The 17,219-nt window shown below is 48.3% G+C and overlaps 2 protein-coding genes across 2 annotated transcripts; both read left to right on the forward strand.

The window, feature by feature from the left end:
• Positions 1 to 1,240: 1,240 nt before the first annotated feature.
• LOC119344544 (protein WVD2-like 7) lies at positions 1,241 to 6,779 on the forward strand. Its single transcript, XM_037614944.1, has 10 exons — positions 1,241 to 1,816; positions 2,658 to 2,768; positions 3,163 to 3,825; positions 4,056 to 5,105; positions 5,224 to 5,285; positions 5,367 to 5,417; positions 5,510 to 5,597; positions 5,983 to 6,072; positions 6,197 to 6,291; positions 6,433 to 6,779. Exons 2-10 carry the CDS (start codon positions 2,697 to 2,699, stop codon positions 6,455 to 6,457), a joined length of 2,196 nt encoding a protein of 731 aa, XP_037470841.1. The 5' UTR covers positions 1,241 to 1,816; positions 2,658 to 2,696; the 3' UTR covers positions 6,458 to 6,779.
• A 6,700-nt stretch (positions 6,780 to 13,479) lies between these two features.
• LOC119344551 (cytochrome c) lies at positions 13,480 to 15,881 on the forward strand. The gene is made up of 3 exons (XM_037614950.1): positions 13,480 to 13,689; positions 14,634 to 14,767; positions 15,455 to 15,881. The coding sequence occupies exons 1-3, from the start codon at positions 13,578 to 13,580 to the stop codon at positions 15,548 to 15,550; spliced, it is 342 nt and encodes a 113-aa protein (XP_037470847.1). The 5' UTR covers positions 13,480 to 13,577; the 3' UTR covers positions 15,551 to 15,881.
• The last annotated feature ends 1,338 nt before the right edge of the window (positions 15,882 to 17,219 follow it).

Raw genomic sequence — 17,219 nt, forward strand, 5'->3', positions numbered from 1 at the left:
TGGTGGTGGCTAACCGACGAGCTCAACAACGTTGGCGATGACACCCTCGAAGGCTAAGTGGTGGTGTAATAGAGACACCCACTTGGCTTAGCGGAAGAAAGGGGAGAGGTGGAGCTCGGGTGGTACCCCTTTTAGGCCTTGTTCGATTGCAGAGTTTTTAATCCTCTAGTGGATTTAATACTCTAGAGGATTGGGTGACCCCCACCCTATACCAAATCCCCCCGGGGACTAAATACATGTCACTACGCAATCCATGATCCATTCGGTTAATCCTCTACATGAGTATCAATTAACATCATGGTAGCCCGACATCGCCAACGCCTTGCTGCAGGCAGAGAGAGAGAGAGAGAGAAAAGACACGGGACTAGGGGAGCAGGCACGCACAGAGAGAAAGAGAGAACCAATTTGAGTGTCTCGTTGCCGGCTGCCCCCTTTTCTCCGGCGTGAGGTGGCAGGGAAGATTGGATCGACCGGGCTCCATGACTGCTCTGGGTCATCGCTTCGCTTGTGCCGCTTCGCTTGTTGTTGAGCTGACGGTTGAAAAGGAGGGTGGGGGGTAGGGGAAGGATGATGCACGCCGCCTCCATCTGCTTCGGCAGCGCCTCTGGCGCCCGCTCCGTCGTTGCCGAATCAAAAGAGGGAAAGAGGGTCGGGGCGAGAGAGACGCGTCGTAACGTTTCACACGAGGTTTGCTTCCACGAGGTGGGACGCATGGGCCGTTTCCCGGCGATTTCCACAGGGTTTGGGAAGGATTTGGCCCAGACCGGGTCTAACCGAAGGCTGTCATCAGGCAGACCGGGATTCGACCACGGCGGGGGCGAAACCCACGTGGATCGGCAGGGTTTGCGCCCAATCCCGACGGGGGTGGGGCCAACCGAACAAAGCCTTAGTGTTTTCATAGCCGAAAATTCGTATTGCTCACACCTAGTCTGGCTTTTCGCCCTCTACAATTCACATATTTACTCCCCCTTGTATTTATTTGTTTCTATAACCACATTTCACATTACATAAAACCTAAAAATGAAAAAAATATATACCGGAGTACTACTACAATGGGAAGTGGCCAGGCTCTATCTTATCTTGATAATCTTTATTTAAAAAAGAGAAGAAGGCGAGTAGCCCTCTCGGCCCCAACGGTTAGTAAAACTTGACACTCACACTGTCGTCCCCGCTAACACGCACCTAACCCGGCCCCAAGTACGCAAGGAAAGTATCCCTCCCCCGCTCCCCCGCCCCGCTCCCCTCCCCGTCGCAGCAATAAACGCCGCCGTACACTGCCATCCGCCACCACCAGCCGCGGTAGAAACAAATCAAATCCACGACAGCCACCTCTCTCTCTTTCAGCACGCCCAACCGTAGGGCAAAGCCAGAGCGCAGAGACCACGGGGCGCTCGCCACCAGAAGAGAGAGGGCGGTCGGTTCTTGCTCGCGCGGGCGGTTCCTCCCCCGGATCTGAGGCGCCGCGCTCGCCGGACCGCCGGCCGGTTCCAGGCCCGTGCTCGACGGTGGGGGCGGGGCTCACTATCTGAACCGCCAGCATCTCGTACCTCTACTCCGCAGCTACACTTTCCCTTCGCCTCTCCACCATCTCGTACCTTTCTTTCCTCTCGCCCTGGCCTACCCTAGGCTCCACTCCGGCCCAATGCGGGTCTAGAGTCTCCCCCGCAGCGCGCCCCCGCCGTGCCCTAGGGCTCCCTCCCTTCTTTCCTTCCGCCGCGCCGTCCCGCTGTTCTACATCGTCGCGGCACCGCGGCCCTGCTGTGCTGCCTTCGCTCCACTCCGCTGCGCCCGCGATTTTTGGCGTCGCTTTCTTGAGGTACGAGCTTTTTCTCCTCCTGTGATTTTACTTGCTTAAACCCAAACTGATTGATATCCGCGAATTTTGGGTGCGCGCCCGGCACACCGCCTAGATCCGGCCCTATTTTGGCAAGGGCGTAATCTGCGGCGTGATTTATGAAAAATTCCCTTCAAAAGTTTCTAGATTCGGTCCTGATTTTCCTACAAGTCCATACCGGGGGTAGGGTTTTCAGCAGTTGAGCGACCATTCGTTCTTGCAGTTCCCCTGAAGTGTTTTTGCGTGAGTTCCTTGCGCATTTCTTTTTTAGTAATTTGTTATCAGTCGTATCCTCCAGTTTCAAGAACTTATCTTGGTCAGAGTAAAATAATGCAATCATTTCCCGTGGGGTTACGTTTGCTTGTTTGACTAGTTTGTCGAATGCACAAATTTCGTGTTGGTGACATGTTGTCTTCCCAAGGTAGGTGGCAAGGGCCCAACGGTGCAGTTGGAAGTGATCACGGTTCATGAATTGATTTGCTGCCATGGAAAATTGTTGGTTCCAAATAGTGGACTTGGGGGGGATTACCACTTTCAGCTCAGGATGATTGGTGATATTGTTTTTAAGCCTTTAGCCTTTTACTAGACAGGATCTGATTCTTCCTTGCTAGATAGCACCAGTTCTTGTCAGAGATGCCACTGTCGGGTTTAGAGATTTTCCAGTGGACCTGGCTCCAAATATCTAAATCCTGAATTTGCTGGAAAAAACACTAGATGGTTCTCAAAAAGCAGTGGATGGCTCTTGTTTGTATCTTCTTGACTGCCTAAATGAAACTTCAGGTATAGCTTTCTACCTGTGCTTATGGCTGGTTTGATTTTGCAGGGATTGTAGTTTAATGAATTATTAGGCACGCAATATACTATGGCGACAGAGGTCAATCAAAACTGTTTTGGATGGCCGCATGAGGAATCATCTGGACAGGATAGTTCTCAGGTAATTTCACTTCCATAGTATCATGGTATGGCTAATTTCAGACAAAGAATTTACCTGGATTATAATAAAAGGGCCAATTTCGATGGTAATTACTATTTGTATTTTTATATTACGTAGGCCTGTCCGGTAAGAACCTTTATTTTTTTTATCAATATATATGATCCTCAGTCAAAGTAAAGATTGATAATAGATCTATGAACTGGCAAGTGCCTATCTACCTAATGCAACTGAAATTGCTAGAAAATCCATGCTAACTACTGTCAGACATCTCTGTAATAGTTAGTAGTCTGAACCAGGCTTTTTAAAGAGCTAATAGTTGCCGTCTGTAAGTGAAGAATCAATACCTTTGCCAATAATCTCACTCTTCTTGTATCTGTGTTACTTCTGCCCTTAGGGAACAACGCAAGTGTTTGACCATGGTTCCATATCTTTTGGAAGATTCGATTTAGAATCGCTAGCATGGGAAAAGTGGTCTGTTTTTACCAATGACAGGCGCACTGAGGAGTTTGTTAAATTCAATGGATTAGTTGCTAAGAAGAAGGCATACTTTGAAGAATACTTTAAGAGGATCAGGGAGCTGAAAGCTTTAGAACAACAAAACCAACAAACTGAACTGAATCTAGAGTACAGTGGCGATGGTAGTGATTCTAGTCAGACAGGAGAAGACGAACCAGTTGCAAAGCATGCATCTCCTGCTGGATCTGGAACTCATGTTGATGATTCCATGGGACAAATAGAAGCCGAGGCCACACCTGAGCATCGACTGGGATGCTACAAGGATCACAATGAGAGCATAAGTAATGGAATTTCCACAATGACTCGTTCTTCATCAGTTGGAGGCTTACAGATAATTGGCGAAGAAACCGGAGAAAATGCAAGCAGTGATAAGCAAAATGCTAAATGTGGTCAAGATGATCTGGTGATGCCCAATGAAGCTACAATGACCCCCAAGAGAATTATTGAGAAATGCTCCCGGATTAGTCAAGCTTCAAAAATTATTCCAAAGACGGTCAAGATGACTAAAAGTTATAATCCTGATCACACATTTGTCAGTAAGGTAAACATTTTCATCGTGGTCTGGTGTTTATCTTGTTAGAACTTTGAATTATTGCTGCTATCTACATTTGCCTTGTTTTCTGATAACTAGCATAATGGCCTGGACCCCCATAATGATGACCAACTGCTCAATCATGCAAGGCACAAAATAAATACCTGCATTTATGATATGTCACAGAACAGGAACATTTTCCTGAAACTAATAATATGGTTTTCATGAACAATTTTCAGGGTCCTGAATCAGCCAAGCCCATTGTGATAAATCAGAAAACCAAGCCTGGAAATATTCAATCATTGCGGAATCCAAAAGCAGCAACCACCAATGTGATTGGTACCACGGGAAGAACCAAACGTGTGCCCAAAGAAGATCCTGGTGCCATAGCTCTTAGAAGACCTTCCTCAGCAGCATCGCAACGGCCCTCCACCAGGGAACGACCTGTCACGAGAGACGGTTCACAGAACCCTGCTGGAATGGCTAGCTCATGTCGCCCCTCTACTGCTGAAAGACGCCTTGCCACTAGAGACCTGGCAGCAAATCAAACAAACATTGCTAGCCCATGTCGACCATCTACTGCTGAAAGGCGCGCTATAACCAAAGAGCTGGCACCAAAGCATGCCAATGTAGCTACCCCACGTCGGCCATCTACAGCTGATAGGCGCCCTATCACCAAAGAGCCGGCACCAAATAATGCTAGCATTGCTACCCCACACCGACCATCTACTCCTGATAGGCGCCTTACCACCAAAGAGCCAGCACCTAAGCATGCCAACATTGCTTCCCCACAACGACCTTCTACTGCTGAAAGGCGCCCTACACGCAGAGAGATGGCACCGAAGCTTGCTGGTATTGCCAGTCCATGTTGGCCATCTAGCGCTGAAAGACGGCCTGTCGCAAGAGGGATTGCAGAGAAGAATGCTGATGTTGTCACCCTGCGTCGACCATCTACTGCTGAGAGGCGCCCTATAAAAAGAGAACCTGCTCCAAAGCATGCCGATGTTGTTCCTCTTCGCAGGCCTTCTACTGCTGAGAGACGCCCTGTTGCCAGAGACACTGGGCTTAAGCATGCTAATGTTGGCAACCCTTGTTGCCCTTCAACTCCTGAACCATGCCTCAGCAGGGGAAGTGCAGCAAAGCATGCTGATGTTGTCATCACTTCTTGTCGCCCTTCAACGGGAGAAAGGCGAGCTGTTGCCAAAGAGAATGCCCTAAAATTGGATCCAAAAACACCAATAAGGTTGAGAGCAATGCCGGGTAATTCAAATGGTGCTATGGCCACAGCGGTACGTTCCAATCCCTTCTCTCACCATAACACATCATTAACTGCATTGTCTTACATATGCTTAAAGGGAGGGGTTAACATACATATTTCTGACTGTTTCCTCTCTGTTTCTCATGCAGGCTACTCCCCAGAAGGCAATTACTCGAAATCTTGTTAAAACTAGCAAACCAGAGATGAAAAGGTACCAGTACAAACTTACAGACATGTATGCTTAATTGTTTTTGTACCATATTTGATTTCTTCTTTTTGTATCATTTGGCAGCTATGCTAAGGGAAGGTTAGAACTTCAAGTTGGCGGGAAACTAAAATCTAGGTGCTAATTTTGTTACGCAGCTGTAATGGTTTAGATTATCAAATTTGGTTTAATTGTTCTGCTAATAACAATTACCACTCTTGTTTATGTAGTTCTGTTAATCTTCCTCCAAGGAAAGTTTTGACTTCGAATGTTGGAGCCAATCGAGTTGTAGAGAACATCAGAAAGCCAATTAAGCAGGTAACTAAGTGTGACCTTGTTTTCATTCGCTGCCATTGGTTATTTCGATCACAGCATTGTGCTCATTTTCTTGCTAAGCTGATTGCATGATGTGTTTTGTCTATAATATCTGAATGCTTCTTTACTGACTCACACTATGCTGATAATTCTTCTTCTTTGAGCGGAAATTAACTGCCAATTGCTGTAGGGAAGCATGAAATTTAGAACATATTCTACATCATGCATACAGGTTACACCTCATTATGAGACTTCGAATAGAATTTTACATTCACCCATGGTACATCATAATCTTATCGCTAAAAATAATATAATTATGATATAACAAGAGAGTGGAAGTTCAAGAATAAACACAAGAGATGTAATTGCTACTGTGATTCTTTTGTAGGGCATTCAGGAGACTGTTGGATCTCGAGTATTTGCATCAAAGAATGCAACTCCTTTGCAGACCGGAAGCACAAAGACAAGGGTACCAAACGTATGTTCTTTTATTTTGCTACAGAATAATAACTGTTGGTCTAAAAGATATTCATGATCAGATACATAATTTACAGTGTGTATCTTTACATTAGATTTGACCTTTTGCTCGCTTGATTCTGCAGCCGCCGCCGCCTCCCCCACCACGCAGGGCATCCCAGTCGCCGAGCAAGTCAAGCCCAAGCCCCAATAAATTGTCTGTTGGTGGTAGAAAGCCAAAGTAAGCAATTTGATCATGAGCACCAGAAAACATTTGCCTTACCAAAACGCCTAATACTGTCAGCTTGCATTATAACTTGCTGTGTCCAACATCTGCCTATGGCATATGAATTAACATGCATGAATCTTTTGGTCCATGCAGGGCTTCTACTCCACACTGGCACTAACCCATCCCCAAGTCTCCATCCTTCCTCTAGGATCCTGCAGAACAAGATAGCTTTGAACCTGCGAAGGAATCAGATGCAACTCTGCGCGGCCGGAACATCATCCGTGCTATTCCCCGTGCCCACGGTTGATGCTGGCCTGCGTCGCTACCACCACCACTTTTGTCACCTGTTAACCGTAGTAACGTATGTACCTACGTGTATCATATCCACTAATGCCGCCGTAGCTCTACTGGCTTAAGATTATTTACCCCTACCTAGAACGTTGTAAATACCTGAAATAAATTTGAGCTTTAGCTGAAGAACACTGACCCATTGTTTTTAAGGCGTCCCGCCTTGGACGCGCCCCCCAGCGCCTTACAAGTAGGGAATTGTTTGGGAACGGAGCGCCGGCGGAACGCTCGGCCGGTCGCTCCCGCTCACGCGCGCCTAAGTGGTTGCGCCCAGGCGGGCCCGAGGGAGGCCCACCCAAAAACAGATTCGCCTTATCTACTCCCACCTCTGTCTCGTCTTCCCCTTCCCAAATCTCTCTGCCAGTGCCCATCTCACACACCTTGCGCTGCTCCTTGCTACGGACGTCATGGCCTTCAGCAGGAGATCCTACCACAGGGGGAGCACGACGGCGGATGCTGCAACCAGCACCCGCCGCTGGGAACGATGACCACCGGCCGCTGCAAAACGGGGGGCACCCGTAGATGACTGGAGCGTGGACGGTGCGGCGAATCGATGTGCTTCAACCGGCATAACACAGGGCTACAACCGGCAAGAGTTTTTGCTGGGACCGGCGAGTTTTTTTTGTTGCATCGAAGAACGGCGGAAGCTGCTGCCATGAAAAAAGCTGGAACTGGCTACAGGAAAAGTTACAACCAGCAAACAAAAAAGCTTCAACCATTGTCATGGTGACCACGAGCTACATCGACGGTGACCACAAGCTGCACATTTGCTGGAAGCGGCATCATGGGGTGCTGCAACCGGTGGTGGCAGAAGCGTCCACTGGCCATGTGAAAGCTGCAACTACAACCAGAGGGAAAGCACGACCAGTGATCGGAATTGCTACAACCGGTGACCGGGGTGGGCGAGAAGAAGATGCTACAATATTTGTTTTGCTGGAAGCGGTGATGAGAACAACTTCAAGCGGCAACGAGAAAAGTTTCAACCATAGACTACAGAAGGTATAACTTATGAACGGCGATGAAAAGCTACAACTGTCGGTGACAAAAGCTACAACCGGACATGAAGAAAGCTTCAACCATTCATGTCTCAGCACTGACCTAACAATTTTTCGCTTGGACTAATGAACTTTTTTTTGCTGCATGTGTTTAATGGAGCAGGACGGTGACGAGCCATGGAGTGCGTTGGACGACCACGACGTGCGCCGCGACTTGATGGAGGGTGCTGCGACCGGGGCGGCGTGGAGCAACGAGCTCGCCGACGGCATAGTGCTAGCTCGGCGAGGGCCACGAAGCGCTAGAACTAGATTCGGGGGCGCGATGGAGCCTAAGCGTGCGGCGCCGATGAGCGCGCACTACATGCTGGAAATAGGCAGCGGCGAAGAGCACAAGCCCGGATATGCAGTGGTTTGACGAGGTCGTGGGCAGTTTTCTTTTTCTTTTTCTGCGAAGCACTTGTATTACGAGGATGACGCCAGAATCCCATGGCCCACATGACTCGTATCGCGCGGCTGCCAGGCGACCGGCCGAAACTTTCGGCCGGCGCGCCGGCGCCTATTGCTGCCCTTACAAATATGCCTGCCTTAGGCACTTAGCCCCCCCCCCTCACCCAGCGCCTTAGGTCGCCTTACCACCTTAAAAACTATGCACTGACCACCGGAAAGCTCGGGAAGTTCAGGGGAGTGCTTCTCCACCTGTTGACAATGTTCATGTTTGATTCGTAGTGGCGGATATGCTAGCGGTCATGATTGAGCGTGCCAAGGTTGATGGCCAAATTGATGGGGTAGTAAATCATCTAGTTGATGGTGGTCTCTCTATACTTCAATATGCCGATGATACGATTCTCTTCATGGATCATGACCTCGAGAAAGCGAGAAATCTGAAACTAATTTTATCAGCATTCGAGCAACTCTCGGGTCTAAAGATCAATTTTCATAAAAGTGAATTGTTTTGCTTTGGCGAGGCTCAAGACGAGGCCCACCTATACGCTCAACTGTTCGGATGCGGGTTGGGTCAGTTTCCCATCACATATTTGGGGATACCGATACATTATCGAAGACTCACAAATGCTGAATAGAAACACGTCGAGGAGAGACTGCAAAAAAGACTTAGCAGTTGGAAAGGTAAACTGCTGTCTCTGGGTGGAAGATTGGTACTCATAAATTCAGTACTTAGTAATATGGTACTATATATGATTTCCTTCTTCCAGTTACCGAAAGGAATTTTACATAGATTGGATTATTTCCGATCAAGATTCTTTTGGCAAGGAGATAGCGAGAGTAAGAAATATCGACTGGCTAAATGGAGTGTGGTTTGCCATCCCAAAGATCAAGGCGGGTTGGGCATTCATGACCTTGAGGTTAAGAATAGGGCCCTCCTCGGCAAATGGTTGTTTAAATTACTAACGGAAGATGGTGTATGGCAAACCCTCCTAAGGAGGAAATATGTGGGTTCCAAGGCGATATCCCAAGTATATTGGAAGCCTGTGGATTCCCACTTTTGGGCAAGTCTAATGGCTACGAAGAAATATTTCTTCTGCTATGGATCCTTCTCGATTAAGGACGGCTCGGAAATTAGATTCTGGGAGGACAAGTGGCTAGGAAATGCCACACTCCGGGAACAATATCCGGCTCTATACAACATTGTACGCCACAAAGGTGATACTATCGCCACGGTAATGGAATCATTTCCACCAAATGTGACGTTCAGAAGAGACTTAATTGGACCCAGACTCCAATCGTGGAATATCCTGCTCCAACGGTTGTCCATGGTGCAATTGTCACATGGGTCTGATGTATTCCGATGAAACCTCCATGGGAATGGACAATTCTCAGTGGATTCTATGTATAGAGCGTTAATTCAGTCCGATGTGCCAGTTGTTAATAACAAGAAGATCTGGAAGATGAAGATACCTCTTAAGAATAAAATCTTTGCATGGTATGTTCGTCGCGGAGTCATTCTTAACCTTATTAAGAGGAATTGGCATGGAAGCCCGCAATGTGTATTTTGTCACCATGAGGAGACAATAAAACATTTATTCTTTCAATGCAAATTGGCTCGTTCTATATGGTCAGTCATCCAAATAGCTTCTGGCTTGTATCCTCCCTGTAGTGTTGCTAATGTATTTGGCAACTGGTTACATGGGATTGATCACAGGTTTAGAACTCTTCTCAGGGTGGGAGCGCTTGCCATTATTTGGTCGCTTTGGCTATGTAGAAATGATAAGTTTTTTAACGATAAAAGTAATTCTCTGTTGCAGGTTATCTACAGATGTACCGGGACTCTTCGTTTATGGTCCTCTCTACAACGCGTGGAGAATCGATGCCTGTTTACGGAGGTGTGTACACGATTGGAGGCTACGGCGAGGGATACTTTTACCCAACATGGGTGGCAGCATGATCTAAGGATTGGCCCCCCCTCCATATTAGGCGTTATACGGACTCTACATGTTTCGTTGTAATTCGCCTTTCTATTTTTATTTTGTGTGAGAGGATCTTATTTGACTGTGTGCATCTTAGTCATGCAGAGGCCGGGTGTAATGTTTAAATCTTTTAAGTAATAAAGCGCCCCTTTTCGAAAAATGTATGGTGTTTTGTTGTCTCTCTTTGGAGCTGATTGCAAGCCTTTGTTCGGTTCGATCCATCAAAGGACGACCGACGGTCTGGATCTATCACCATACGTCAAGCTGATCAACAGAAACTGATGTACCCGATCTCTTGTTTCAGCTGTTATTATGGCCAGTCGACTAGGATGCAAGGATCCCCACTGGGCATTTTTTGCACATTTAAGCTGTACTAAATTGAAAACATTACTACACAGGATGCAAGGGTTCTAGACTAATCTCGTGAGAGAGGCGGCAACCTAACCCTAGCCGCCATCGGGGTGTGTCGCGGGGCAAAGCCCCGGTGGTGCCGGAGAGGCTGCTGCACGTCGGGAGTTAGAGCATCTCCAGCCGTTGGCCCCCTAGGGCGCGCGTAAAATCGCTGCCTGGGGGCGAGCCGGCGCGAACAAACGGCCTGAGGGGGCCAACGGCTGGAGATGCTCTAACTCCCGACGTTCGCCGAAGTTCGGTTAAAACACGGCTAAAATTCGGCAAACTTTGGCATATATTAGATGCAGAGTACATAGCAAATTTATCTAAAAAAAGAAATTGTTGAACGTGGAGTAGTCGCCGTCGTCGCCGCCATCCTCGCCGCCGTCGTCGTCGGCCTTCTCCTCCTTGACGCGGCCGTCCCTGCTGGACCCCTGCCCGGCGTCGCCATGGCGGACTGGTGGCGGCGGCGGTGCGTCATCGTCGTCGCTATCGTCGAGGACGACGATGCCTCCTTCGTCGCGGCCCCGGCGGCGCTGCAGGACGGCACACTAGCGCTCCATCTCCATCTTCAAGTAGTCCTTGCGCGCCCATTTCACGGTTGCCTCGTCGTCGAGCTCCACGTCGTCGTGCTCCGTCTTCACGGCGGGGAGCCCCGGCTCGGTTTTCACGGCCGCGAGCCCCGGCTCTGTCTTTGGCTTGACGAAGCGCGGTGGAGCCGACGAGGAGGCGCACCGGCTGCCCTCGTTGATGACGATGACGGCGCTGCGAGTGCGCCGCCGGAGCGGCGTCTCCGCCGCGGGCTCGGCCTTGACGTCGAGCAACGCCGAAGAGACGGAGAAGTGGGAAGAAGAGCGTGAGGAGGAGTGCGAGGAGGAGCCAAACCTCCTGGGAATCTTTTGCCCGACGCGTCGACAGTGGGCCGGAGCGGTCGCCGGAGGGTATGCCAGTGGCGGTTTGTTGCCGCCCTCAAGGTACGCCAGCACACCCTCGAGCGTGCGGCCGGGGGCGCCCCACCATACACGGCGGCCCTCACTATTCTTCACGCCGCCGACCACCGGCATCCCGTTGGTGGACGCCAGCCTCTGCTCCTGACGGCGCTCGAAGTACGCCGCCCATGCCGCGTGGTTGTCGGTGGCGTATTGGGGGAGGGCGGGCTGCTCGTCGGTGAGGGAGGCGCGCACGAGGTCGACCACAGCGGTGAAGTAGGGGGGCGCGCCTCGGCGTCGGACAACGGGGGAACGGGCACTCCCCCGCTGCTGAGCCTCCACCCCGTCGGCCCGATGCGCATGTCCGGCGGCGCCGGGATGTTGGCCTCGAACAGGAGCCACGACTCTTGTTCGTGGAGCGAGCGGCGGCCGAAGCCGTTAGTCGCCGCCGCGTCGCCGGGGAAACGTGCGGCCATCGGGTGTCGGTGTGAGGGAGAGGGAGGGCTCGACGGCGACGCATGGGAGAGGGAGAGCTCGGCGGCTAGGGCGGGTGTGGCCAGAGGCGAGGGAGGCCATCGACTTATATAGCCGCGCCCGTGTGTACACGTGGCGGGAGGGGAGGCGTCGCCGCGCCGCCTGTGATGAGGAATCAATGGCAAGGTTGACCGGCGGCGGCAGCCTTGGCATTGATTCCGGGGAGCCGAAGCGATGAGTACGACGAATCGCCCGTCTCGCCGACTCGGCGGACCCGCGGCTGTTTCGCGCCAAAACCACTTGCCCCGGCGCCCCCAGCACGCCGGGTTCGGCCTGGGTCCGTCGGGCTGATTTCGGCCTAAGCCGGCGAAAAACGGGCTCCTGGGGCCGTGACTGGGCCGTTTTTCTGCGCCGGCGCGCGAAAAAATCGCCAGATGAGGCCGTTCTGGGGCGCAGCTGTAGATGCTCTCAGTATGGAGGAGCTGGTGGACAGCCAGTCAAACGGTGGCTGGTGGGTCACATATCCAGTGAGGCGATCCTCACTGGCGGCCTAGCCTGGCCTGGCCAAAGAAAAGAGTTTTGATGCATGGTCCTAGATGACGGCTACCTCGACATCAGACCCGCACGGGCGGACCCATCGTGCAGTGGCATGAGTGTTTTTTTCCAGGTTTACATTAGGAAATCCTTGTGTTTGGTTTGGGGGAATATTTTTTTTCTCGTTCTTTCCCCATTTCATTGGTGTGTTTACCATCGATAGAGCACCTAATGAGCCGTTTCTCCGACGGGTCCTTTGGGTCCGTTCGGTTTTATGTTTTCAATGGATTCGTCTTGGGTTCTGTTGTTTTTATTGGTCTTCATGAGTTTCTACAAGCCCCTTATTCCTTATCGTTGTTTTCTTTCTTCCCCTACACGGACGGTGATATGCGAGAACGTGGCCGTCGGCGCGTGCTGGTCTATATTGACGATTTCTCATCCGCTGCTTCTACAAACTTTTTGGTTTAAAAAGGTTTGCTCTGACTACGTGGAGACCAGATGCGACATTGAGATATACTAGCGCGCCGTCACTGGATGTAGGAGGAAAAAGACGTCAACACATTCAAGGCTTTGGATATAATTCCATATTTCTTTATGATGAGTATGATTGTAAGGACCCTAAAATATGGCATGGGCCCTTTTTACACAAAAGAAATTGCAAGGATTCTCCCTTGATCTCCATTTCTCCACGCAATTTGCCACACTCGTACAATCAGATCTATACCTAATTTCAACCAGGATCGTCTATACACCCACGAACGGACACGATTCCCCTTTCCCCATCTGATAGACCCGGTGCACCATAGAGAAACAGAATAAAGACCCGGTGCACCACAGAAAAACAAAAGGAAGACCCGGTCCACGGAAAGCCCTAGTTGGTGGGCGCCCTACACCGAGCGGAGCGTCTGGTGTCCACGCTCACCGTCCACGCGCCGCCCACCCCTTTCCTTTCTTTCCCTCCAAGACACGGAAACCTTCTGGAACCACCCGCTTTTCCCGAAACACCCCCGCCCACGTGCCCGGCGCTCGCGAGACCCCAGGGGCATTCCCGTACTTCCACGCCCCGCCGCGCCGCTAGACCGGTCTATACAACACATTCCCCACGAAGTCGCCCGCAGCCAGAAAGGCGAGCAAAAGTTTCACTTGGCCTCCCCCCCCCTCGAGTCCTCCGGCGAGTCTCTGCTTGCGTGCGCGCGGCGGCGGCGATGGCTTCCTTCTCCGAGGCTCCCCCCGGCAACCCCGACGCCGGCGCCAAGATCTTCAAGACCAAGTGCGCGCAGTGCCACACCGTCGACGCGGGCGCCGGCCACAAGCAAGGTGAGACGCCGCCCCCGCCGATCTCCCCCGGCTCCGTCTCGGCGTGTCTGTATATCCTCGCCTGTCCCGCGCCGTGCTGGGTGGGGTATATCTGAATGGCTCCTTTGATCTGCGCGTGTGGAGCGGTGGTTGAGATCAGATCGGATGCTGCGCGGATAGATCTGTGTGTGTGCTCTTCGTGCTGTCAGAAGGAGCACTTAGATCTGTTGCGCTTGGTGATATGTCGGTCGATTGAGCAGTTGATTTGTTACTCTGCTTATTATTCTTGCGTTATGGCTGGATGTTTCTTTCCGACTTGTGCTGCTTGCTGTACTGTTAAATCTACATGTGCCTAGAGGTTACCTGTTGCTCAAATCGTGACCTATTGCAGTAGGGCGGCATGCCTCTGCGATTGTTTGTTGCTTTGAATTGCGTAGTCACCTGTTTAGTGCGATTAGGCTGCTGCTGCTGTGCTCTCTGATCGAGATTAATTTGCTAATGTTATTGGCCGTGCTTGTGACTATTTCGTTGCGATCATCTGATGTATGATGTTAGGGGTCTGCTTATTCTGGGATTGATTGTTGGCATGTATATTTCCTTGTGTCGCTGATGCGCGAGCAAGCTGACCGAAATGGACTAGTTTTGCTTCATTTCTGGTTATTTTCATGATTTGTTATGTAGCACAGGGTCTCTTACAAATGGTTAGTTACCGTGTTCAATACTCCCTCTGTCCGGAATTACTTGTCATCAAAATGGATGAAAATGGATGTATCTAGAGCTAAAATACATCTTGATACATCCATTTCAATGACAAGTATTTTCGGACGGAGGGAGTAGTTGGCCCGCTTAGGATTCTACTTCCACGATATCCCATCTTACCATGTAACACCGAGCATATGATAGAAGGTTGTTGTTGTTGTTGTTGTTGTTGTTGTTGATATTAGGCATTTTGTTTGTCCTTGCAGGTCCAAACTTGCATGGTCTGTTTGGGAGGCAGTCGGGTACCACCGCTGGTTACTCCTACTCTGCGGCAAACAAGAACAAGGCTGTGGAGTGGGAGGAGAACACTCTGTATGACTACTTGCTTAATCCTAAGAAGGTATGCTTATTGATCACTTACATTACTTCAGAAGTTCCATTTACTTGTGGTTGTGTTGTACCCTGTGATATTATGTTTTGGGTTCGCTCCTTTGTGAGGATGACAATGTGAAGTATTCTCAAATTGTGATTTTTTCTTGCTTACAAAACTGTATAGAAGCTTATCTATGTCACTAGTGTGTGTATAATCTAGGGACCTATGTTACCTAATTTGTTATTACATAAATGAATTTCATGTGTTGGAAAGCTGTAGAGAGGCCTATGGAGATATGCCAAACACCACCTTGGTTTCTGATTAAACTGTGTTAATATTTTGGTTACTTACATATTCCACTATCCGAAGTCCAAACATATCACCTCTTATTTGTAGTGTAGTCCAAGCATTCGAAAACAAATCTGAAGGTAGGTTCTGCTGTAGTATCTGATTTCCTTCTGTCCATGTCTGAATGGTTGGCTATGTTCTTCTATTTGTAGTATGTTACTAGTATTGTCTATATGGATAGTTTTGATTTTTAGGAAATCTTGTTTACATAATCCTTGATTCATATTCTGGTTGTTGTCCTGATAAATGGTTTTGCCTGGATTTAGCATCAACTTGTATGCTAGCATTCAGTTCTTAGCATGCCCTTCACATTTCTCTTCTCTTGAAAGTTATCTTTTTAACACAAACCTTGTTATTCCCATGCAGTACATTCCTGGAACCAAGATGGTCTTCCCTGGTCTGAAGAAGCCACAGGACCGTGCTGATCTCATTGCTTACCTGAAGAAAGCCACCTCCTCTTGAAAGGGCATGATGATGCTATGATCTTGTCATGGCGAGTGAATTCATTTTGCAGTAAAATAAGAAGATTAGACATTAATAGTCACTCTGGTTTGATGGGGTGTGATCCACGAGACAATTATCTTGCGAATTTCGTTTTCATGATATGGGTTTCATATCACTAGGTTTAGTTGGTAAAATCTTCGTCAATCTTTTGATTCAGTTGCTGGAAAACCCCAGTACGCACATTTTGACCACCAGGTGGCGGTGGGACTGGAATGCACACCCATGTTGATGAACATGAGATCTTTAAAGTTGATATAAAGCTTTCTGCCTGTGTTATGGAGTCGTCAAATCTGACTTCATTCTGCCATGTTGCTTGTCCTATGTGTATTTCCAGTCGTGACTTTTACCATTGGTTGAGTGGTTGATGTTGCCTATCTATGTCTTTTGCTATTTAGATTTACATTCATAGTAACCTGTGGGAAGGGAAGTATAAATCTGAGAAGGGAAGTAACCAGTGCTCTCAGTACAAACTGTATTCTGAAATTTTTAGAGTATAAATATGAGAAGATAAGCAACCAGTATTCTCACAGTACATATCAGAATTTTTGGGAACACACTATAAAGTTGAACATAATAAAATGAGAAATTGAAAGATTTCGTTGAAATTGTTCGTTTGGAAATTTCCCGAAAAATCTAATCATAGGTTCTTCTCTCCATCGGAACAATAGGGCTGTTGTGCTTATTACTAAACTTGTTGAAGAGATGACATAGAACCAAGGTCTATCTTTTTATCAGAGGTTGAATCGATCATTGCAAGAAGAATTAGGCCAAAAATTAGAATACAATCTGGGAAAATGAAACTTCCAAACGCTTTCATAAAAATTCTCCTAGACCTTATGGAAAGCTGCTCGATTTGGAAAAATCGGTGCGATCTGAAAACCTAAATGTTACTCCCTTCGTTCAGAATTACTTGTCATAAAAATAGATAAACATAGATGTATGCATAACTAAAATACATCTAGATACATTTATTTTTTGGACGTGTAATTTCGAATGAAGGGAGTATTTCTTTTTCCTGCCTTCTCGGCTACTCCCTCCGTTCCTAAATATAAGTTTCTTTTAGAGATTCTAACAAGTGACTATATATGAAGCAAAATGAATGAATCTATAAAATATGTCTACATACATCTGTATATTGTATTTCATTTGAAATGTCTAAAAGGACTGATATTTATGAACGGATGGAGTAGAATCTAAATTTAATTACATCTAAGTGGTTCAAAAATTGAAAATGAACTAAAAGCAAGAACATCATTTCATGAGCTTCCATGACAAAATGCCACTCCCTCCGTCAAAATAGATGACCCGAAACGGAGGGAGCAGTAGCCTTGTAACCTTTTTTTTTGAACGGGAAAGTCTCTCTGTGTTTATTGCTCATTCAACAAGGTTACATCGTTTAATACAAACTGTAACAGAAAAGATGGTGGGTCTCCATCCCAGAAAAACTCTGAGCTATTTTCATACGCATGTTTTGCTAGCTGATGAGCAACTTCATTGGCTTCTTAAGGCAATGAGTAAATGATATTCCATCCATGGACTTGGCTTTCAAAAAACAAACTGCTAAGGTTGCAGAGTAGGCGCTGAAAATCTCTATATCTCCATTACATGCGTTGATCAGTTCCAAGCA

Source organism: Triticum dicoccoides, chromosome 1B (genome assembly GCF_002162155.2).
Source record: "Triticum dicoccoides isolate Atlit2015 ecotype Zavitan chromosome 1B, WEW_v2.0, whole genome shotgun sequence".
Taxonomy (NCBI): domain Eukaryota; kingdom Viridiplantae; phylum Streptophyta; class Magnoliopsida; order Poales; family Poaceae; genus Triticum; species Triticum dicoccoides.